The 23,233-nt window shown below is 34.7% G+C and overlaps 1 protein-coding gene across 7 annotated transcripts in view; it reads left to right on the top strand.

Annotated features, from left to right (window-relative positions):
* The window catches only part of NIPBL (NIPBL cohesin loading factor), a 197,997-nt gene extending 175,003 nt beyond the window's left edge, over window positions 1–22,994 (top strand). For 6 of the 7 annotated variants that reach the window (XM_042233855.1, XM_012097046.4, XM_004017042.5 and 3 more), the window contains 14 exons: window positions 1,248–1,384; window positions 4,662–4,802; window positions 4,921–5,014; window positions 5,506–5,660; window positions 6,482–6,572; window positions 8,418–8,591; window positions 9,051–9,241; window positions 11,127–11,234; window positions 11,718–11,918; window positions 15,873–16,019; window positions 17,726–18,000; window positions 19,836–20,010; window positions 21,263–21,451; window positions 22,013–22,994. In XM_042233855.1, the coding sequence (XP_042089789.1) occupies window positions 1,248–1,384; window positions 4,662–4,802; window positions 4,921–5,014; window positions 5,506–5,660; window positions 6,482–6,572; window positions 8,418–8,591; window positions 9,051–9,241; window positions 11,127–11,234; window positions 11,718–11,918; window positions 15,873–16,019; window positions 17,726–18,000; window positions 19,836–20,010; window positions 21,263–21,451; window positions 22,013–22,378 (2,444 nt within the window). In that variant the 3' untranslated portion in view covers window positions 22,379–22,994. Of the gene's footprint in view, window positions 1–1,247; window positions 1,385–4,661; window positions 4,803–4,920; window positions 5,015–5,505; window positions 5,661–6,481; window positions 6,573–8,417; window positions 8,592–9,050; window positions 9,242–11,126; window positions 11,235–11,717; window positions 11,919–15,872; window positions 16,020–17,725; window positions 18,001–19,835; window positions 20,011–21,262; window positions 21,493–22,012 lie in introns of all 7 variants that reach the window. The other variant, XM_012097045.4, reaches the window with a different exon arrangement.
* Window positions 22,995–23,233: the final 239 nt, after the last annotated feature.

Here is a 23,233-nt window from a genome sequence, read left to right as displayed (position 1 = left end):
ATAATGAGCAAGAATTAAAGTAAGTCCAGGGACTAATGTATGTAGGTAAATGTGCTTATCCAAAAACTGTTCAGTATCTTTCAAATTATATAAAAATTTCTATCAAAATGAAGTTAATTATTATAAAAATGTTTTTAAATGATTTATAGTACCTTCCTAATACCATTTATAATTATATAAAATGTGCTTAATCTTGACCTAGAAAGGTGTTAGTAATTTTTAAATGGACAGATTCCTTAAATATTTAATAATATATATTATCTATCACTCAGTCACAAAATTGAAGTTATTAATGAAAATATAAATGATTATAAAATCATAAAAGTCATAATTGTTATCTATTGCTTAAAAGCACACAAGACTAACATTACTTCCCATCCCCTAATATATATTAATCAGGAACAATAGTCAGCCTCAGTCAATTTTCAGAATTGGGGGCCATTTACCTCTTACAGAGGTACCATTTAAGGTAAAAATTGTTGATAGTCTTTATATTTTAATGCAGTCTTTTTTTTTTCTCATTTTCCATGTTTACTTCTTTTTCTTTGTATCTCCTGTTCTGTTTCCCAGTTTTTCCCTTTTCTAGATTTTAAAGGTGATACTGTTGTCACTTAATGTTAAGAAATTGCTAATGTCCTCTAAAATGCCCAAGAACTAAGACACTTTGTATCTCCTAACTAGCAACACTCCCAAGAACCAAGAAACATTGTATCTCCTAACTAGCTACACTTTTCTCTTACCTGAACAGCATTTACTTGTCTTAATACAGCACTGGTCCACTTATGTATCATTCTTGTCTTCTGACATTTTACCACAGCAGCATCTTTTTTCCCCAGTACCCTTAAACACAGTATCACCTCAGCTAAATTGTTTTTGTCCTCCTTTGCTAATTTCTTTCCCATTCTCATTTCCATGCATTTTAAGATACTAACCAACACCATGTTTATTCTCAGAATTCCATCTCTAAACTTCCCAACTTTCATTCTACTTTTTACTTCAGTCCTCCTCCCCTTGATGTGAAACTTGCCTTCCATAGTGCAGCCTTTTTGCCCTTTATCCTTAATACATGTAATTTTATATAATATAGAAAGGCAAGAAGTCTAGTATCATAAGGAATGCTAATCTGTTGTATTGAGGCATGTACTAAATCTATTCAGAGGATAGTACTGAGTAATTTGAATAATATTCTGTATCATTTCCACTGCCTTGTCATATTTTAGTGTCTTATTTTCTGTTTGTTTTTCCAGACTCTGACAATAAAGGTGTGAATTCTGGAAGATTGGTAGCTTGCATAACCACTTTGTTCTTATTCAGCAAAATAAGACCCCAGCTCATGGTTAAACATGCCATGACTATGCAGCCATATCTTACCACTAAATGTAGTGTAAGTATAGAGCTGTCTGTCCTGTTTTTCTCTCTTATCTAAACCATGTAGTAACTATTTTAAATTTAGAGTTCGCATTGTGTCATCCACCTTTTCACTGACAGATGGCAGTCATTTTCACTGAAAGATCAACTGGGTTATGTACTCAAATATAGGTTCTAATATTTGTAGCAAGTTATCTACAAGCATCATTTTTCTGATGTATTATAAATAAATTTCAGGTTTCATCTCTCTTAGCTCCTCAAACTAAACTGTCAGTAATGCTTAATAAATGTAACTATTGTTAGGACTTAAACAGTGAGTGAGCAAAGTTCTTGTCACTGAGAAATTTACTGTCGTTTGGATTCTGGTTTTGCTTTTCATTTGTTATTTTTGATGTATTTTATTTATATAATGTATTTATATACTGAATATGAAAAATAAAGGATCATCAGAGATGTTAGGTTTTTAAGTTAATATTACACATGTTCTCCTAAAATCAAATGTGAAGATTAAATACTGCTTAGGTCAGATAATCCAGCAGTTTATATGACAGTATGGTAAATTCAATGGCTTATTACAACAGTAAATTTTAAAATACTCTAAAAATCTGTGAATGTAATTAGTTTTTTACTTCCTATGTTCCGAGTTTCCTAAGAAGCTAATTTTAACTGTTTACTAAATTTGTTTTGCTGCTATGGTCAGTTTTTTTGATGATCTAAATTAATAAATTCTAGGTGAAAAACTTCAGGATGTCCTGAGGAATTTTAAAACCAGAGAAAAGTATCAGAAGATAAATACATTAAAAATATATATATAATACTTCTGAAACAACATTTAAGTCAACATATATTTGTCTTTAGGGCTTGTGTTAGATCCAGATATAAACTGATTAATATATAATCTGTGACTAATAATAATAGTTAATAGTTATTGAGCACAGTGCCAAACACTAAAAAATTTTGCATGCAGCATCTCATTTACGTTATGAAGTTAGTACCGTTATTATCCTGGTTTTACAGATAAGGAAACAAAAGCTTAGAGAATATAAATAATTTGCCCAGTGTCATAGCTAATGAGTCCCAAAGCTAGAATTCAATACCATGTCTGTTTACTTGTAGAATTTAAACAACAATTGAGCCTTGAGTATCCGTTTCAATGGATATTTTTTAAAGCAAGGCTACTTGAAAACATTTTGTATAATTTGTTATGTATACACACACTAATATAAAGTTTTATATAAATAAGGCTATTTCATATATATGATAGACACCTTTTTAAATGGTTTTGGGTTTTTTTGTGTTTTTTTTTTCCGGTTTTTAATATCCTACCCTTGTTTCAGGATAAGCAATCTGGAGTGACCTTGCACGTTTTATCCCTGTTTCTATAATTGCAGACGCACATTATACACATGGTTAACCAGATTTTTAAAAAATCACTTCATGTTATATATGTATCTGTCAGGCATTTTTCCTAATCTCAAAACAACTGATGTATATTCATCCTTTTGAATAGCTGTGTATTATTCATCTTATGGACATCTTATGATTTCTTTAACCATTTTTCCATCTAGGCGAGTATTTATTTTTTATTTACATTGTTTCCTGTTGATAGCTACTACAACCAATTCCTTAATAATCATTCCTATTCATATACTTTTAAATATTCATGCTTCTTTTTCTTTGGCATAGTCTGAGGAATTGACTTCCCAGATTGAAGGAATGTTTTTGCAGTTTTGATTTTGTTTCTGAATAGCTCTTGTCAAATTGCTGGTGGACATGTTTCATAGCCGCTTTGGAAACCAGTGAATGATGCTCTGTGTCATTTTTGTACTCTTTGCCAGGCTAACAGATGTAAAAGAATGTAGTTGTTTGTTGCTTCAGCTTCCCTTCCTTGATTTCCAAGAAGGTTTAGCATCTTTTTATGACATTAACCAGTTGAACTTGATTTTCTTTAATTTGACTGTTCTTATCCTTTGCTTATTTTACCTTTGAATTGTGGACCTTTTTTTTGAAAACTCTTTAAATGTTTGAGATATTGATCTATCTTATGTATATTCATTTCAGATATTTCATATATTCTACAGCTCTTTTCCTTCATGATTTTCATCTTCATTTAAATTTTTATTTTAGATTTTAAGATACTTTACTTGATTTTTCAAGTCAATTATGTTTCAAAAAATTTTTACTGCATTTTTAAAGTAAGATTCTGTCAGAGGTTTTCAAATGAATTTATCTTGAGAATAACTAATTTATCCCTTCACCCACTTTAGTCACCTGTTGCCTACAATTTTTAATAAGTTTTAAAACCTCTAAAATTTAAAAAGATTGTAATATTAACATTTTAAATTTTAAAATAAAGGAGACTTATACCTAATTCTGGGATTTTGTGTTTTCCTGTATCATAAAAGGGGTTAACACAGCACTATTGTTAGCACTCAACTTCAGCACTGTTCACACTTAGGACCTGGTTACTCTTTGTTTTCAAGAGCTTTTCTGCATGTTATAGGATGTTTGGCAATATCCTTGGCCTCTATCCACTGGATGCGAGTAGTACCCTCATGCCAGTGTTATGACAACCAAAATTGTCCCATATATTGCCAGATATCCATTGGGGGACAAAGTGAAAGTATCAGTTGCTCAGTTGTGTCCGACTCTGCAACCCCATGGACTATAACCTGCCAGACTCCTCTGTCCATGAATTCTCCAGGCAGGGATAATGGAGTGGGTTGCCATTTTCTCCAGGGGATCTTCCCAACCCAGGGATTAAACCTGGGTCTCCTGCATTGCAGGCAGACTCTTTACCATCTGAGCCACCAGGAAAGTCACCCTCAATTGAAAGATACTGCATTGTTATTATCCTAATTTGAAAAATATTAATCTTAAAAATTGTACCAGTCTTTGGTAAAATACTGTTAAATATTTAAATACCATTGTTCAGAACTGATTGTTAGTGCATATTAGGGAGAAAAACAGTAACTGTAGCATTATGACTAAGTGACTCAAAGATCACCTGGTAAGTTAGTGACAGAGCTAGAATAGAATCCAGGTTTCTGTCACTATCTGCTCCTCTTCCCTTCAGACTTTAAAAAAGCTCTCTCCTAATAATGCTACTTTGGTTTCTTTTGGGGGGGGGGAAGCTATTAATGTGTGTGTGTATATATATATATATACACACATACATACATACATGTATATAAGATACCTATAAAATAATACCAAAACCCCAAATACATAAAGCTGCATATAGTTTCTTTTCAGATTTTGATATTCATAAAGCTTTGATTTTATCCTTACAGACACAAAATGACTTCATGGTTATCTGCAATGTTGCAAAAATTCTAGAACTAGTTGTACCTCTGATGGAACATCCAAGTGAAACTTTCCTTGCCACTATTGAAGAAGATCTAATGAAGCTTATCATCAAATATGGCATGACTGTAAGCATTCACTTTGCCACCTCTGTTGATCAGTGTACAATTCACAAATCATGTGTTTTTAAATCACTTAATCATGCTTTTAACTTTTATCTAAACAATAACATTTTTTCTCTTTTAGGTAGTGCAACATTGTGTAAGCTGTCTTGGGGCTGTTGTAAATAAAGTGACACAGAATTTTAAATTTGTGTGGGCCTGTTTCAATAGATACTATGGTAAGTTCACTGCCTGGGCTTTAAAATTATTTTGCTAGATCCTGCAGTGTCCAGTTCCTTTTTAACATATCTGATAAAAGATAATATCAAGTAAATTATAAGAGGTGTGATTGTCCTCTATAGTCCATTTTCAGAAGCAATACTTCCGGGTATCTTTTATATTCCCTCAATAACCCAATGTGTTTACTTCAGAAATTTATCTTCTCTTAAGTGAATATTGTAAGTTTTTTGCCTACTGTGTCAAATAAAATTTAAATACCATTTTTTTTCTTAAATTAGTTCTTTTAGGCTCAATTGGAATGCCCTCATATTTCTAGGCATATTTAATACTTAGAAAAGTTTAATTTTAGTACATTTTAAATTGAATTTATATTTACTTAATTTTAGTAAAATTTAGTTTTAGTTTGTTAGCAGTAATTATTTGAGCATAACAGTTCAAGAATGGAGGGTTTGTTACAAATAATATAAATAAATGTTACTTATTTTACTAGGTGCCATTTCAAAATTAAAAAGTCAACACCAAGAGGACCCAAATAACACTTCACTCCTAACAAACAAACCAGCACTTCTGAGATCCCTTTTCACTGTTGGGGCACTGTGTCGGCATTTTGATTTTGATCTGGAAGATTTTAAAGGCAACAGTAAGGTAAAGATCTTAATATAATTCAGTATCCTGGAAAAATAGAACTATGTGACCTGTGCATTAAAAAGTGACTATAATGACTCAGGATGAGCAGCATTAGAATAGTCTGGGTTTTGGTTTTGTTTTGTTTTAATTTTATTGTATTTTATTTTCTATTTTTTGTATATGCGGCATATGAAAGGGCTTTCCAGGTGGCACTAGTGGTAAAGAACGTGCCTGCTAATGCAGGAGATGTAAGAGACGCAGGATTGATCCCTGGGTCAGGAAGATCCCCTGGAAGAGGGCAGGGCAACCCACTCCAGTATTGCCTGGAGAATGCTATGGACAGAGGAGCCTCGCAGGCTGCAGTCCATAGGGTCGCACAGAGTCGGACACGACCAAAGCAACTTAGCACGCACACATGGAGTGTGGGATCTTAGTTCCCTAACCCAGGATTGAACCTGCACACCTTGCATTGGAAGCAAGTGGTCTTAACCACTGACAAACCAGGGAAGTCCCTAGAGTTGTCTGGTTTAATTCTAAAACAATGCTATTCAAAACATGGTCTGTGAAGCCAATCTGTCAGGTCCCAGTCCATAAGAAATTAATGCAAGTTAGATCTGCTTTGTATTTGTGGGCACACTTTGTCGGCAGCACTTTTATTTTTTAACTGTCACAATGAATGAGATTGTTCTAAAATTTATGGCCTTATACATGTATTGGTGATTTATTCTTTAGTAAAGTTTACATGCAGAAGTTTGCTTTTAGATATTTTTTCCCTTCACAGTTGAAAATGGATCTAAGCTACTCTTCCTTATACACTTTAATGTGTTTTTCCCCCGTAGGTTAACATAAAGGATAAAGTACTTGAACTATTGATGTATTTTACAAAGCATTCAGATGAAGAAGTGCAAACAAAAGCCATCATTGGTCTAGGTAAATTAAGTCTAGATTTCTTCCTAGTTCTTAGTTGTTTGAGAGGTTGAGGAAGTTTTAAAAATTTTGTGAGTCTAGAATGTAGATTTACTTAAGTATGTTTCTGTTTAAAGTAGGATCTGGTGTCTAGAATATACATCTGGGGGTTAAAACAACTGGGTTCCATTCTTGGCTCATCCAGTGACTTCCTGGGTGACTTTCAGCAAGTCATGTAACTTGTTTGTCAGTTTCCTCATTAGTAAAATAGAGGTGACAGTACTTTCTTCTCCCCCTACTTTATAGGGTTCAAAGTACTTTAATAAAGAAAAGTGATGTAGAAAAATTTGTACTGTTGTATATTTTTTTGTTATTTTTCTTTGCAAAGTTTTGTCAGTGTATGTGTCTGCCTCTTCTAAAGACAAAACAGAGGGCAGTCTACACAGGCTTCTATTTATTAATAAATAGAAAACACATGGTAACCACATAGGAACAGCTGGATGTATACTTTTTCTATATTATTTTTCCAAGAGCATTGATGTAATAAATACATGTGGTTAGGTTAGATCTTTGAGGTTTATCTGGAAAGATATTGGAATATGGGCAAAATTTGAGAAGGATAGCCTTAAAGTCTTAATACCTGAATTAAATGCACTAAAAAAAAATTAGAAGAGCACTCCCTTCATGTTTTTGTGCTGTTGTTTTTTGTTGCTGTTGTTTGTTTTGTTTTACTTTGTACAGATACATATAAAGTGTTCATTAAGGTTAATAACTTAGAAATTTTATTTAGTAGCATTAATAAAGTTTATAATTTAAGTCTTAATATCTTATTTCCTCTTCATCTCTTTCAGAAAATTACATATAGCAAATAGAGTAAAAATTCATATACCTAGGGAGTTGTATTGGTAGAGTATTACCTTTCAAGTCAAATGTGTACTTCAGTCTGGACATACATTCTATAAAATGGCAAAAACTAATAGTGTTACATCTAATTCAGAGAACAAAGAGTGTAAATTGTAATTTGAAGCAGTACAATCCAGAAAATAGTGCCTTTAGACCAGTTAATAAAAGTTGCCTGGGCCATTGTTATCCTGTGTCACCTTGGGCTAGTTATCTGATCACTCTATGCTTTGAATTTAGTTTGTTATTTGGCATCCATAATATTTGCTCTCATCAAAGATCTTCGTTTCATCTCATAAATATAAGCATTTTGTACAAATAAACATGGGCAATACTATTTTGTGTAATAAATATGGGTAATAATTTGTGATTATAGAATTCAGCATTGTGGCTTCATTATAACAACATAGAAATAGATACAAGATTTTTAGCTTTATTTTTGAATTACTCCATTTCATCAGATGAATATATTTTAGTAGCACCAAGGTTAGTACCTTCCACTAGGGAACTAAAAATGCACACATTACCTCTTGAATCCTGAAAATATCCCATTGAGGTAGGTGGGTGGTAAATATTATTGTCCCCATTTTACAGATGGAGAATTGAGGCACAGAGAGATTATGTGACTCACTCAAGGTCACACTACAAGTCAGTGGTGGAGCCAGGAATAGAACCCAAGACTCCTGACTCCTAGTCCACTCCCTTAGCCACTAGGCCCTGCTCCCTCCTCAAGGTTTCCTCTTGTGTGAAATTCTCCTTTGAAATGCAATTTCTTGTTTTTAATTCATGGGGGAAGAAGTACCTGCTCTAATACTTCTCTAGGTAAGGCCACCAGCATATTCTTCCAATCATTTTAAGTTTTAATTTTTGAAATAAGAAACTCTTTATATACTTTATCAACATTTTCAATAAATTATATGTAATTTTAATATGAATATATCAAGAGAATTTTTTTTTTGTCTTCTTTAGGATTTGCCTTTATTCAGCACCCAAGTCTAATGTTTGAGCAAGAGGTGAAAAATCTATACAATAATATTTTATCTGATAAAAACTCCTCAGTAAATTTAAAAATTCAAGTGTTAAAAAACCTCCAGACCTACCTACAAGAAGAAGATACACGTATGCAGCAGGCAGATAGAGACTGTAAGTGAAAATATATTTTCAGAGTTCACAGTGGGGCTGCAGTTAGCATACTCTGAGACTCTTTTTTAATCCTGATACCTGCTTACCCTATATTAGATAAAGGAGTTGAGTTAAAGAAGAAACTTCATAAACTCCCTGAAGTAGTTTATAAATTGAATGTGCGTGCAGACCTTAACATTTTGACAGAGAGAGATTATACTTTCTCATCATGTTCTCCAAGGGGTCTCTAACACACCTAAAAAAATTACAAAACTAAGGACCAGTGGGTCAGCTGTCACATTTTGTGCTTTTGATTGTGACTTAATTTTATTCTTGCCTAGAGAATCCAAGGGATGGGGGAGCCTGATGGGCTACTGTCTATGGAGTCGCACAGGGTCGGACACCACCGAAACAACTTAGCAGCAGCAGCAGCAGTAAAGTTAATATACATATTCTTAGTATGTTTACTTCCATTTGTAGGGAAGAAGGTTGCAAAACAGGAAGATTTGAAAGAAATGGGTGATGTTTCCTCAGGGATGAGTAGTTCCATCATGCAGCTTTACCTCAAACAGGTGCTTGAGGCGTTTTTCCACACCCAGTCAAGTGTACGCCACTTTGCCCTAAATGTCATTGCATTGACTCTAAACCAAGGTCTTATTCATCCAGTTCAGGTAAGTATGTTTTACAGCAATAGCACTTACAGAAAGAGCCAAGAATTTGTTGCCACTTGAAGACATTGTGATTAGAAAATAAGTAGTTCTTTATTCCTTTTAGTTGTCAATTTCGGGGAGGGGGGAGGGGCGGTGTTGTCCCAAACTCTTAGGAATCCCAAGTTTAGTCCATCTTTTGGGTTGTTTTTAACTGCAAAGTACATATATATTCTCTATTATACAAACTTTAATTTATATTTGCACAATATGTACTCAGTATTACTTCTTCTAAGTAGGGATAATAGATTTGATTTAATTCACATTGACTCTTATCTCTAAAATCCAACAACAGCATGTAATATAAATGGAGTTAAGAGTATAATCTATCTTAACAGTATGGATTTTAGTCCACAGAAAAGTCACCTATATAATCTGAGCTCTGTTCCTTCCTCTTTAATTGGAAGTAAGATCAAGCACCCAATACCTTAAAACATGGATTTGTAGCCTAGATGATGTACTCAAGACATATTTGTACAAGGAATTGGCAGCTAGTGCTTATGTAGTAGTATTCACCATCTGATACGTTCAGGAGAGTACCATAGGCTGTAGAAGTGAATTTGTTAAATAACAACAGCCTGTACCCTTCAAGATTTTTATTTCGGCTGTTTTAACTTTTAAAAAATATGTTCTTGATTATTATGCTGTGTTCTTCTCTGTGTCCTGAAACAAAACACACTAATGAATATTCAGTCTGTTCTTTGTGACTCAGGGCAAGATTACTTAATAAAATGTACAGTACTCTGTTGATACTCTTCAGTTTTTTACATACTTAGGGCTCTTTGCTGATATGCTTAATAGTCTTAGGTTTTGCTTTTATTGTATCTTTTTTTAAACTTAAAAATTTTATATTTATCAAAAAATTGCAAGAGTGGTACATTAAACCCTTTATACTCTTTACGTATATTTTGCCACATTTGCTTTCTCTCTCCATACGTACACTAAATCATTTGATGATAAGTTTGAGATATCATGATTCTTTACCTCTAAATACCTCAACACACATTTTTTAAAGAACAGAAACGTTCTCTTATAAAACCATAATGCAGTCATCAAATTTAGGAAATTTAACATTGATACAATAGTATGTAATGTATTTTCATATTTTACAAGTTAAGCTAATAATGTTTTTTGTGAGCCTCCCCCGACCCTGCAATTCAGGGTTTGATTCTTGATGACCCATTCCATTCAGTGCTATGTCTACTTTTTTTAAGTTGTTTTTTATTTGTTTGTTGCTATTTTTCTGGCTTCCTCACCTCTAATTTAGAGTCACTTAACATAGAAGTGGTGTTTCCTGACCTTTAGATGTATGTGAGTATGGCTGTTACCAGATTACTAGCTATCCAGCTGTCAGACCATTGAAGCCATATCTAAAATCAGCATTGGGGGGGGAATTTACATTTTTCTGTTGTTGAGTATGGAAGACAAAATTTTTTCCCCCTGTATTATCTTTACAAAAAAAATTCAGTTAGACCTAAAAAATTATTGGATTATTAATTTGTAGTATATATCATAATCTTAAATGGATATCCTTACTTTGGGAGCCCTTTAGTCTTTTTTTTTTTTTTTTAATAAAAGAACTTTAAACTCACATTGAAATTGCTTGAAGTTCACCACATCACTTTTTTTAAAATTTTTGCTGATGCTCCAGTGCTTTTTTACTTTTAGCTAAATCTAAGGGAAGATTAATAAATTTTAAAAGAACACTAAAACATAGCATTCATTTATAGGAAAGCCAATGAGTTAAATTCATATGTCCCAGATATATAGCAAGTTTTAATATACGTCAAGATACATATAGAGCTTTTACTACTATGATGTCTCACGAATTCTTTATTTTTATTTCCAGTGTGTGCCGTATTTAATTGCTATGGGCACAGACCCAGAACCAGCTATGCGGAACAAGGCTGATCAGCAGCTTGTGGAAATAGACAAAAAATATGCTGGATTCATTCACGTATGTATTTTTAAATTGTGCAGCCTAAATTTAAATATTGTTCTTTGGTAAACCATTTATTTGGCAAATGTCCTACCCAGATTCATATTCGAATAAAATATTTTGCTTACTAATTACTTCTAAACATGAATCTAAGTTTGTCCCCCAAGGTGTTTATTCTTTTTAAAATTAGCTCTTTAAGATTGAGCTGAAAGTAACAGCACAGCATGCATGCCGGTTGAAGCCCAGGATGCATGGGTTCTAGTGCCTGCTGTGTATCTTGGCAGTGATGGCTCCTCTGGGTCTCCACTTTTTTCTTCTATAAAAATGAGCAGGTTACAATAGATGGTCTCTAGTATTCCTTCCAGTACTTGCATTCTATGAATTTTATTATTTTAAATAAAACCAAATTATAAAGTTTGCCTCTAACTATAATGCTCAAATTATATTTTTAATTTGGCTCTTTTAGTTTCTGTGACAAAATAAGGCTTTTATTGATTTCAGATGAAAGCGGTGGCTGGCATGAAGATGTCTTACCAGGTACAACAGGCAATCAACACATGCCTGAAAGATCCTGTAAGGGGTTTCAGGCAGGATGAGTCCTCCAGTGCTTTGTGTTCACACCTTTACTCCATGATCCGCGGAAACCGCCAGCACAGACGCGCCTTTCTGATTTCTTTACTCAACCTCTTTGATGACACAGCAGTAAGCATTAAAAACTTCTTATTTTAAGAAGATAAATGCTCTATAAATTGAGGCAACATTTTAAAAGTATTATCATTTTAATAAATAATAGTGACTATCTTAAATGTGTTTATTTAGGTCTATGTTAACTACAAGGTATTGAAGAGGAAATTTTGCATGAAAATAAAATGAGGAATAAAGTATAATTGTGTCTCCATACTGAGTATGTTACAAACTTTATAGCAGTTCCTTTAAGCATGCTTTCACATAAACTATGTTACTAAACTATCACTTCTCAGGGTGGATGGATGGATGGATAGATAGATAAAGTGAAATTCCACTTGTTTGTATCAGACTCGAATGTTTTAGAGTAACTGTCCTGGGTTTTAGGCTGCTGAGATTCCTGCTTGTTCAACCTGACCTCGTTTAATGAAAAGCCCACTTTTGTGTAATTACAATTTTGACCCTTTAGGAGCTATTGCACAAGTTGCATTGGCCAAGACTATAAGGCAGAAAAATAAAATATCCCATTCTTTAATCTTACCTCTGAATGTTTTCATTTAACAGTATTCAACATACGCATTATGGTAGCCATTGTGCTAGAAGATGAAGATGTGGTATCTTTCCACATAGAACTTACCAGTTCTTGTGTGAAGCTTTAAAAATAAAAAATTTTTTTTTCATATTTTAATCACTTGACGACTTGACTTTGTTGCTGTTCGAATACCAGATTATTTCAATGAAGTAAAATTAAAATTATGTGTTAGTTGCTCAGTCGTGTCCGACTCTTTGCAACCCCATAGGCTATAGTCCACGAGGCTCCTCTGTCCATGGAATTCTCCAGGCAAGAATACTGGAGTAGGTTGCCATTCCCTTCTACAGGGTATCTTCCTGACTCAGGGATCAAACCCTAGTCTCCTGCACTGCAGGCAAATTCTTTACCATCTGAGCTACGAGGGAAGCCCTAAAAATTACCAGAATACAGATGCCTTATTAGACCTTTTTTTTTTAAATAGTACATGAAATTTTTGGTTATATTATCTAACAAATAAATATAATAAACTTCTATTTTAGAAACATTTGGAATATAATTTAATCATCATCAGGACTGTCATTAGTATTAAGCTTTCATGGTGTGTAAGAGGTTTAGATGCTGCTGCTGCTAAATCGCTTCAGTCGTGTCCAACTCTGTGTGACCCCATAGACGGCAACCCACCAGGCTCCCCCATCCCTGGGATTCTCCAGGCAAGAACACTGGAGTGGGTTGCCATTTCCTTCTCCAGTGCATGAAAGTGAAAAGTGAAAGTGAAGTCACTCAGTTGTGTCTGACTCTTCGCGACCCCATGGACTGCAGCCTACTGGGCTCCTCCGTCCATGGGATTTTCCAGGCAAGAGTACTGGAGTGGGACGCCATTGCCACAGTGATATGATAAGGTGCTCTAGTCATCATTGGATCTTGCTTCCTGTAAAATAGCGGTTAAGATTAGCGTAGTCTGAGTCCCAGATGGTTTGTATCTGTATCACCCTAGTCCTTCTCTTGGGCTTCCCTGGTGGCTCAGAAGGTAAAGTGTCTATAACACTGGAGGACCCGGGTTTGATCCCTGGGTTGGGAAGATCCCCCGGAGAAGAAAATGGCAATCTACTCCAATCTTTCTCTTCTTCCTGAGCTTCATTCCTACGTGATTTCATTGCTTGCTGTATGTCATTAACTGGATGCTTCGTCACCCCAGCATGTAACCTGCTAAATTGGAAATCTAGTTTTCATAATACAGTGCTTTCTTCTGACTACCTCCAACAGAAGATGTCAGAGGAGGAACAAATTACTGAAGACATAGGTGAATAAGATGGATCTACTGTTTAAGGCAGAGCAGGTGTAAAAACATAAATAAAGGTACAAAAATAAGAATAGGTAGGAAATAATGAATAGATTCATTATTTAACTAGACCAGCAGGGTCATAGTGAGGCATGGTTTATGGCGGATCTTCCCTGATAGCTCAGCTGGTAAAGAATCCGCCTGCAGTGCGGGAGCCCTGTGTTCGATCCCTGGTTTGGGAAGATCCCCTGGAGAAGGGAAAGGCTACCCACTCCAGTATTCTGGCATGGAGAATTCCATGGACTGTATATCTACGGGGTCGCAAAGAGTCGGACACAACTGAGCGACTTTCACTCACTCATAGATTCTGTAAAACTATTGAAAGTTGTTAAATACATTGATGAGGACATGTGACAAAGAACATTTTAGGAACACAAATTTTTTAGCATTGTGCTCACACTGCAGGTATAAGAGATTGAGTTGTTATGGTGAGAGTTGGAAGGAAAAGAACGGATGGAAGGAAAGAAGAAACACCAAGGAAGGAATAAATTATATGAGACGTGAGAATAGTCAAAGGATAACTGGAATATTTTTGTCCTATTGTTCAGTCCCCTAGTCATGTCCACCTCTTTGCAGCCCCATGGACTGCAGATGCCAGGCCTCTGTGTCCCTCACCATCTCCCAAAGTTTGCCCAAGTCCATGTCCATTGCGTCGGTGATGCCATGCAGCCATCTCATCCTTTGATGCCCTCTTCTCCTTCTGCCCTCAGTCTTTCCTAGCATCAGGGACTTTTCCAATGAGTCAGCTGTTCACATCAGATGACCAAAATACAGCTTCAGCATCAGTCCTCCCAATGAGTATTTAGGATTGATTTCCCTTAAGATTGACTGGTTTGACCTCCTTGCAGTCCAAGGGACTCTCAGGACTCCTAAGCACACAAAAAACAGAATGTTGCTAAAAGCAGTTTGAAAAGGAGTTGGTTTGAGAAGGAAATAGAAGAGGAATAGTAAAAGAGCTAGGAAGAGAAAACTAGAGAAAAAGGTTTCAGGGAGGTGAGGGTGGTTGTCTGTATTTTCCCAGCTTTAACATGTACATGTTGATACATATTTAAAAATAAAAAATAGAGTGGGAGTTTCATGAATACTAATAGCAAGTTCATTCCATCTGTCCTTTGGGATTTTTGTTGTTTGCTACCACTGATAGGGCATTTTCTGTTGTTTGGGCAGCAGGATAAGGGAGATGGTAGGAAGGTGTGTTTGGGGAGGGATTTTAGGGAAGCTTTTGGCCATGCTTCAGGCAATGCGGAATCTTAGTTCCCCAACAGGGATTAAACCCCTGCCCCTTACAGTGGAAGCAGTGTCTTAACCACCATACCACCTGGGAAGTACCAGGAAGTAGTGTTTTTAATTGCCTGTTTTTTCTTTTCCTTTTTTTTTTTAAGCTATAAATATTTTTAAAGGAATTTAAATATTAACATGTCTTTCTGTTTATATTCTGTATGATCATGGAGTTCTAAAAAAAAGTCTCTGTTACTTCTTTTAAAAGCAAACAACTATTAGTAACCATCATTTGCCAACATCAGCGTTTTTATGGTGTGAATCTTTGGCAGCTGTCAGAATGACTCTGATATTTTAAATGATACACACACAGGAAACTGACAATTGTTTTAAGAGTACATGAACTTGGATTTTTTTAACCCATGTGTTAGAACTATAATTATTACCTCTTACTTTTGAAGACAGAATAACTGTGTAACTAATCTCTCCATATGGGTTAAACTTTTAGAGGCACAATGATAAATAATCATGAATTCAAATGTGTACTTTCTGATGTGGTATGTATTTATCATAAAGATTCTATGTACTCTATAAGAAAACTTACGGGACTTCCGCCTGGGTCTCTGAAAAAACATTCACCTCTTCCCTTTTCAACGTACCATGGTTTAAGTCATTAGGAAATCTCTTAAAATGGATTTAAGATTATTCTGTAAAATCCATTTCTCTTCTGCTTCCTCCTCCTTCTTCCTTCTTTCTCTCCCTGTCCCTTCCTTTTTGAAACATTAACTGAGGTGAAAGTACCCTGTAATATTTTTTCTAAAAAGGTTTTTATGATGGATTTCTGGATTATCTACTAAATATGTACTTTTTTTTTTCTTTACAGAAAACAGAAGTGAATATGCTCTTGTATATAGCAGACAATCTAGCCTGTTTTCCATACCAGACACAGGAAGAGCCGTTGTTTATAATGCATCATATAGACATTACACTCTCTGTTTCTGGTAGTAACCTGCTGCAGTCATTCAAGGAGGTAAGTCACACACATTGCTAATCTTAGTGCATCTTTCAAAATGCAGGCACACTATTTTCACTGTTTTGTTTCTCATTGTTCTTTTTATTGTTTTCACAGGTATATAAAATCTTTGTAAATAAACTTACTGAAATCTAAATAGTGCTTGAGTTGGAGAGAGGAAATGAGTTGCCATTTCATTTCCATTAAGAAAGTTCTTAAAACCGTTTCATTCCAGATCATTTAGGTGGAATTTATACATGCATATACTTACATGCATGCACACGTGTGCACACACACACACACACATACATGCATGCATGCATACATGGATTGTTCTGTTGATAAGCCATCCCATGTCTTTATTTCTCCCACTTTAAGCACTGACCTTAAATGTTCAGTGTCCATTCATATATTCATTTAAACCCCATTTTAAGAACGCCTTGCTCTTTTATAAATCTGAAAATACTGTAGATAACAATAGTACACTTAAAGAGATACAGATATGAATATAAATAGCTTACTTACAAGGAACATAGAAAATTTATACTGTTGATTTCCTTATCCCTGAACACCAGAATCATAATGGAGTTGGTATATTGTATGCCGAAAATCTTAACTAAGGTTTTGTTGTGAACTTTATCTTTTCTTTCATGGTTTTTAAGAAGAAAATATAGTTGGTTTAATTGTAAAAGCACCTGGTGTAGCCCTGGGAATACAGTAGGTACACTCAGTAGTTTACATTCTTTGTAAATTAGTTGGAATATTTTCATGTACCTGATGATACAAGTAAAAATTCTCATTTTACAGTATCGTTGTGCCCAAAACTCAGCCTGGTCAAACTCATAAATTAGGGAGATTATTTTAATACCTAAGAGTTAGAATTACAGAGGTATCTGAACCCTTGCTACTTGAAGTGCAGACCAGAACCAGTAGCACCAGCCTCACCTGAGAGCTTGTTAGACGTGTAGAACCTTAGGCCCGCCCTAGACCTGCTGACACAGTGTTTGCATTGTTGATAAAATGCCTAGGTGTTTAATATGCACATTGAGGTTTAAGAGGTTAATCATTTCCCAGGAACTTGATCCATCGTGTTATCTTATTTTACTTCATTAACTGTTGTAAATATACTTGTTCATGTTTCTCCTGTTTTATTTCTTAACAGCTGTATTTTGAATATTGCTTTGTAATCTGATCTTTTCCACCTCTGGAAACCAGTTGGCTTTGTTTCTTTTAAAAAGCTAACGGTTTCATAAAGTACAAAGAAACAATTTAATTTTTTAAGAAAAACTGCATGTTATGTTGCTAAAAAGTTCTTAAATGGGAGAGTTTAAAAGAAGGTGGGGGAATTCAAGACCTATTATATTTTCCTATAATTAAATTATAATTACTTCTTTTCCTCTATAATGGCTTACCTATATACAAGATTGTTACTTCTATAATTTATCTTTCATTGCTATCGTATAAGAAAATTCTTTCCCTTGGAATGACATTCCAGAAGGGTTTAGGGAGAGTGGCACAGTAGTTGCAGTGGATTTTATTTAGTCTTGGAACATTATTTTCTCCCTAAGGGTTACATCCCCAGTTGTTCACAGAAAGAGAGTTTTGATATATGGAACATTAAATTGCGGGTGCGTTTGAACCTGTTGAAGGAAGCATATGTATAGTTGTTAGTGGTATTTTCATTTTATTATTTTTTAGACAGAATAATTTCCTCTTTTTTTCAGTCTATGGTAAAAGACAAAAGGAAAGAGAGAAAATCATCTCCTGGTAAGGAAAATGAGTCAAGCGAGAGTGAAGAAGAAGTCTCCAGGCCTCGAAAGTCACGGAAACGTGTAGATTCGGATTCAGATTCGGATTCAGAAGATGATATAAATTCGGTGATGAAATGTTTGCCAGAAAATTCAGCTCCTTTAATTGAGTTTGCAAATGTCTCCCAGGGTATTTTATTGCTTCTGATGTTAAAACAACATTTGAAGAATCTCTGTGGATTTTCTGATAGGTAAGATTATATAAGCAGTGAAAGAAAAACTTGCTGACTTCAAATAATGAAGAAATATGAAACTCAGTTTTGATTGCATGCTGAATATTAAAAATCCTTTTTTATAAAAAGGAGTTTGTTCCTTTTAACTGCTAATAGTGTTTTTGTTGTATAATATACCATAATTTGTGCATTCTGTTATTGAAGAGAGGAGAGCTATATTCTTCTAATTGAAGATAATGCATCATAAATTAAAAGACTTATTATGTTGGCTTCCCTAAAAAGATATTAGAGAATTAGGCTAACCTTAAAAATAGATGGCAGGGACTTCCCAGGTGGTCCAGTGGCTAAGACTCTGCACTCCCAATGCAGGAGGCCTGGGTTTGATCCTTTGTCAAGGAGCTAGATCCCACATGCCACAACCAAGACCCAGCACAGCAAAATAAATAAAATCAATACAAGTAAATATTAAAAAAATAAGATGGCAAATTCAAGTTTTTAAAGAGCTGTGAATGAAGAATAAATAGATGCAGACCAGCTAGGCTAAGTTCTAACAGGATCCAGTAGTCTTTAATGTACACTATCAAGGTAAGAGATAGAAAAGTACTAATAACTTTGCACTATAATTTTATTCGTCATCAATCACTACACTGCCTGTACCCATGGAATGTTGGACATTTTTCACATTCATTGAAACCTTATGACGTTAAATGTTCATAGGGACAGATAAATGAATAAAGTGCACCCAGGTAGGTCATTAGCACAATGAAAAGAACACATTTGGGGTTCAGATATTCATCAGCTTGTTGCCATGGGAGAAGGTGGGAACAGTGTGGCCAAAGCTTCCATTTCTTTCAAGGGCAACTAGAAAATCCAGATGTTAATGGAAAAACCTTGATGTTAAATACTAGCAGCTGTAGGACCTACTGTGTTATATTGCACTTCACAGATACTACATTTTATACAAATTGAAGGTTTGTGGCTATCTTGCTTCATGCAAGTCTGTTGGCTCCATTTTTCCAACAGCATTTGTTCCCTTTGTGTCTCTCACATTTTGTAGTTATTCAACAATATTTAAATGTTTTTCATTGTTTTTTTAATGATGGTCTTTGATCAGTCATCTTTGATGTTACCATTGCCAAAAGATTACAATTCACTGGAGACTCATGATACTTTTTAGCAATAAAGTATTTTTTAATTGTATATGTACGTTTTTCAACATAATGCTGTTGCCCACTTTAAGTAGACTACAGTATGCTGTAAATGTAACCTTTATATTCATTGGGAAACAAAAAATTGATGTGGTTCACTTTATTGCAATAATTGCTTTATTGCAATGGTCTGGAACCAAACCTGTAATGTCTCCAAGGTATGCCTGTAATTCAAAATAATTTAAAACCTTGTAAAATCTTGGAGCAGTGCTAAGGAGATGGAAAGATTTTGAAATAAAGTTGTTAATAATATGAAGCAGGTCTGTAAACAATCATTCTGGCCGTGTAGAGAATGAAAAATCTTAGAAGAAGAAGGTAAGCCACTTAGGTAGCACTGAGTGATTATATTAAACCTATGCTACAGTCACAGTCATGGTACTGGAAAACAGACATGAGAAACTACTTTCATTTAAAAGGTGCCTCGATTCAAGACAAGCACTGAGGAAAGCAAGAGAATAGCACTCTTTAATCTTTGATTTTGTGTCTTTACTTCCCTTTTAAAAATTATTGTGTATACAGTTTCACTGGTTAAAATCTGTATGACAGAAAGTTTAGTTATAAGTAAATAAAACTTAACTAGAATCCATTTAAATGTAAATGTCTGAAAAAATTTTTTACATTAATGGTTTTATTTTCCTAAAACAGTAAAATTCAGAAATATTCTCCATCTGAATCTGCAAAAGTGTACGATAAAGCGATAAACCGGAAAACAGGAGTTCATTTTCATCCCAAGCAAACACTGGACTTCCTGCGGAGTGATATGGCTAATTCCAAAATCACTGAAGATGTGAAGAGGAGTATAGTAAAACAGTACCTAGATGTGAGTAGTAAAACCAAAATATGTTTCATTTTGGTAATGACTTTTTAAAATGTGAATACTTTTGAGAGGGCTACTGTCTTTAGCCTTTTCTGTTCCTTTTCCTTCTGGCAACCAGTGTCACAACTTGTTCATGTTTTCTTACAGAAGCAGTACAAGTATATATATATATACACACACACACACACACACATACGTGTATATATATGTATGTAAATACCCATTTAACAAGTGTGTATGTGAGTGTATTAATTATGCTTTAAAAATGTCTTTAAGAATAGGCAAATGCAGGGAATTCCCGGGTGGTCCATTGGTTAGGACTCCACACCTTCACTGCTGAGGGCTCAGGGTTCAATTCTTGGTCAGGGAACTTAGATCCTGAAAGCCATGTGGAGCAGCTGGGAAAAAAAAAATAAAGGGGGCAGATTCAGAGAGACAGAAAATAGAAGCGAAGTTTACCAGGGCCAGTGGGAGGGAGGAATAGGGAGTATTAAATGGGTACAGATTGAGTTTCTTTTGGGAATGATGTAAAAGCTTTAGAAATAATGGTAGTGATGGTTATGCAACATTTTAAACATACTTCATGTCAATGACTTAAGCACTTTAAAGTGGTAAATTTTCTGTTTTACCACAATAAAAATTTTTTAATGTTTTAAAAAATGTTTTTCAAGATTGTCCTAAAAAGTAAAAATAAAGTCTTTAAATTTAATCTACTTAAAGCTGGTAGTTGAATATAACTAATCATGATTTTCTTGACTACAAATGTAAGCTACACAACGGTTTTCATATTATTCATAGACTGCAAGCCTTATACTTTAAAATTAGCATTTATTTTCGTTCTTTAAAATTGTTTCACATCTTTCATTTATCCTTATACCCTCTTGGTGGAGAGCAGAAGGAACAGAAAATGTTTAAATGTCTGTCAGTAATTAGTAATCACTGGCTGCTTGATAATTTGGATCAGGGTTAGTGACATCTTGCTTATAGGCGAAATCTGGTCAACTGCTGTTGGTGTAAAATAAAGTTTTATTGAAACAGCTCTGCGCATTCATTTCTGTATTGCATTTTAGCTTGCAGAGCCAAAAATGCTTCCAATCTGGCTCTTTACCAAAAACATTTTTGAGCACCCAAGTTGGACAGTAGCTAAAGTCTCTTTCACCAGCATCAAACTACTGCCATGGAAAACATTTAGGAATTTGACAGTCTTGTTTGAATTGTTTACCTCAAATTCTAAGATAATATCTAATTTTTGTAGTTCAAACTTCTCATGGAACATCTGGACCCTGATGAAGAGGAAGAAGAAGGGGAGGTGTCAGCCAGCACAAATGCTCGGAACAAAGCAATTACCTCGCTGCTTGGAGGAGGCAGCCCTAAAACTAATGCAGCAGCAGAGACAGAAGATGATGAGAGTGATGGGGAGGATAGAGGAGGAGGCACTTCAGGGGTGAGGCGGAGGAGGAGTCAGCGTATTTCGCAGCGTATTACGTAAAATGATTTTTATGTGCTTATATATGTCAGTCTATTCAATGTACACCAAGTAATGTAATACTTATGAGAGAAAACATTTTGTAGATAGAAATTCTCTACTTACCCATTTATACATCTTTTTGTAGAAAGTTTAACATAAAAGACAATAAAAAAGAAAAAACAGAAATGAGATTTATCCAGCATAAAAGGTTATTAATTTTTCTTTGGATTGTATTAATGTGTGTTACCCTTTTTTATTGTTGCTAAATTTTATGTAGCTTTATGGTTCATATGTATATATAATTTTATATATCAATAAGAGTAAAGACACGGGTACAAATTAAGAGATACATGGTTTTACAAATATATGTTAACCCCTTGGCGCTGGCGGTCACGGTGCGTCTCATTGCCGGCAATGGAAGTGTGCTGGGAAATCCCAACTCCCGGCGTCAAGGGATTAAAAGCAATAAAAACAATAATTTCACTAAAATTATTTTGTGTAACACTTGGTCTTTTTTCCCCCCTCCCAATGTTTTAGTCATTGAGAAGGTCAAAACGAAATTCAGACTCTACGGAGTTGGCAGCACAGATGAATGAAAGTGTTGACGTCATGGATGTCATCGCTATTTGCTGTCCAAAGTACAAAGATCGACCACAAATTGCAAGAGTAGTACAGAAAACCAGCAGTGGCTTCAGTGTTCAGTGGATGGCAGGCTCCTACAGTGGCTCCTGGACTGAGGCTAAGCGCCGTGATGGCCGCAAACTGGTGCCTTGGGTAGACACTATTAAAGAGTCAGACATTATTTACAAAAAAATTGCTCTAACGAGTGCTAATAAGCTGACTAATAAAGTTGTTCAGACTTTACGATCCCTGTATGCCGCCAAGGATGGGACTTCCAGCTAATGAATTTGTACATGCAGCCAAATTTACAGGAGTTTTTTTTAAAGGCAGAAAAACTTGAATATCAACATTCTGGCAAAAAAAAAAAATCAGTTTTATGAAGAGTAAGAATGGAACCTGGGATGCAGGAACAAAAGAAGGAAATGTTGGGCAAACATTTTTGTGGGAGCTCCCTTCGCTGTTGTGCAGCAGAAACAGATTCTCAGTTCATTTTTACTCCCACTGTATTATAGTTTAACAAAATTGTTTATATCTTGGAAAAAAAAACTTTCTGTTTAAAAATAAACAAGTGAATGTTGGAAATTAGTCTGTTAATGTTCTTAATAAAGTGTTCTTGGAGTTTAACCTAGCAGCGGATGGCTTTCTTTAGCTTAGCCCAGTTTCCAGGGAAGCATTGTTTTTTCCAGGCTGTAAAATGGCAGAATCTCCTGGATATATAATTTATTCTGTTGGAAAAAAAAAAAAAAGCATGCAGTATCTATGACCTATCTGCAGAAGGAGTTTTTGTAAATGTAGATTTTGATGTATTAGGTCACCCTGAAAACAATACAAGAAAAGGGATCCCCAGACTACCTGGTGGAGCGAATACTGCAATAAATTTTTTTACTTCTCTTTGTTACTTGTCTGTTTCCATTTGAATTTCTTATTGTAAAGATCTGTTTAAATCCATTTATATTATTTTGCAGTCTTTTATGTAAAATTTATTATATCACTGGTTTTCAAGACAAAACATAAAATATTGTTTATACAGTTTGTATAGGCTGACTTCTGAATAATTGGTATCTATTATTTTCATTCCCATAAGAGGGTGTAAACAATTAACTCCAGGATTTTATTGTATCCTACAATATTTAGTAT

This window comes from Ovis aries, chromosome 16 (genome assembly GCF_016772045.2).
Source record: "Ovis aries strain OAR_USU_Benz2616 breed Rambouillet chromosome 16, ARS-UI_Ramb_v3.0, whole genome shotgun sequence".
Taxonomy (NCBI): Eukaryota; Metazoa; Chordata; class Mammalia; order Artiodactyla; family Bovidae; genus Ovis; species Ovis aries.
The sequence above is the reverse complement of the archived record's forward strand: the minus strand, read 5'-3'. Positions and strand labels throughout refer to the sequence as shown.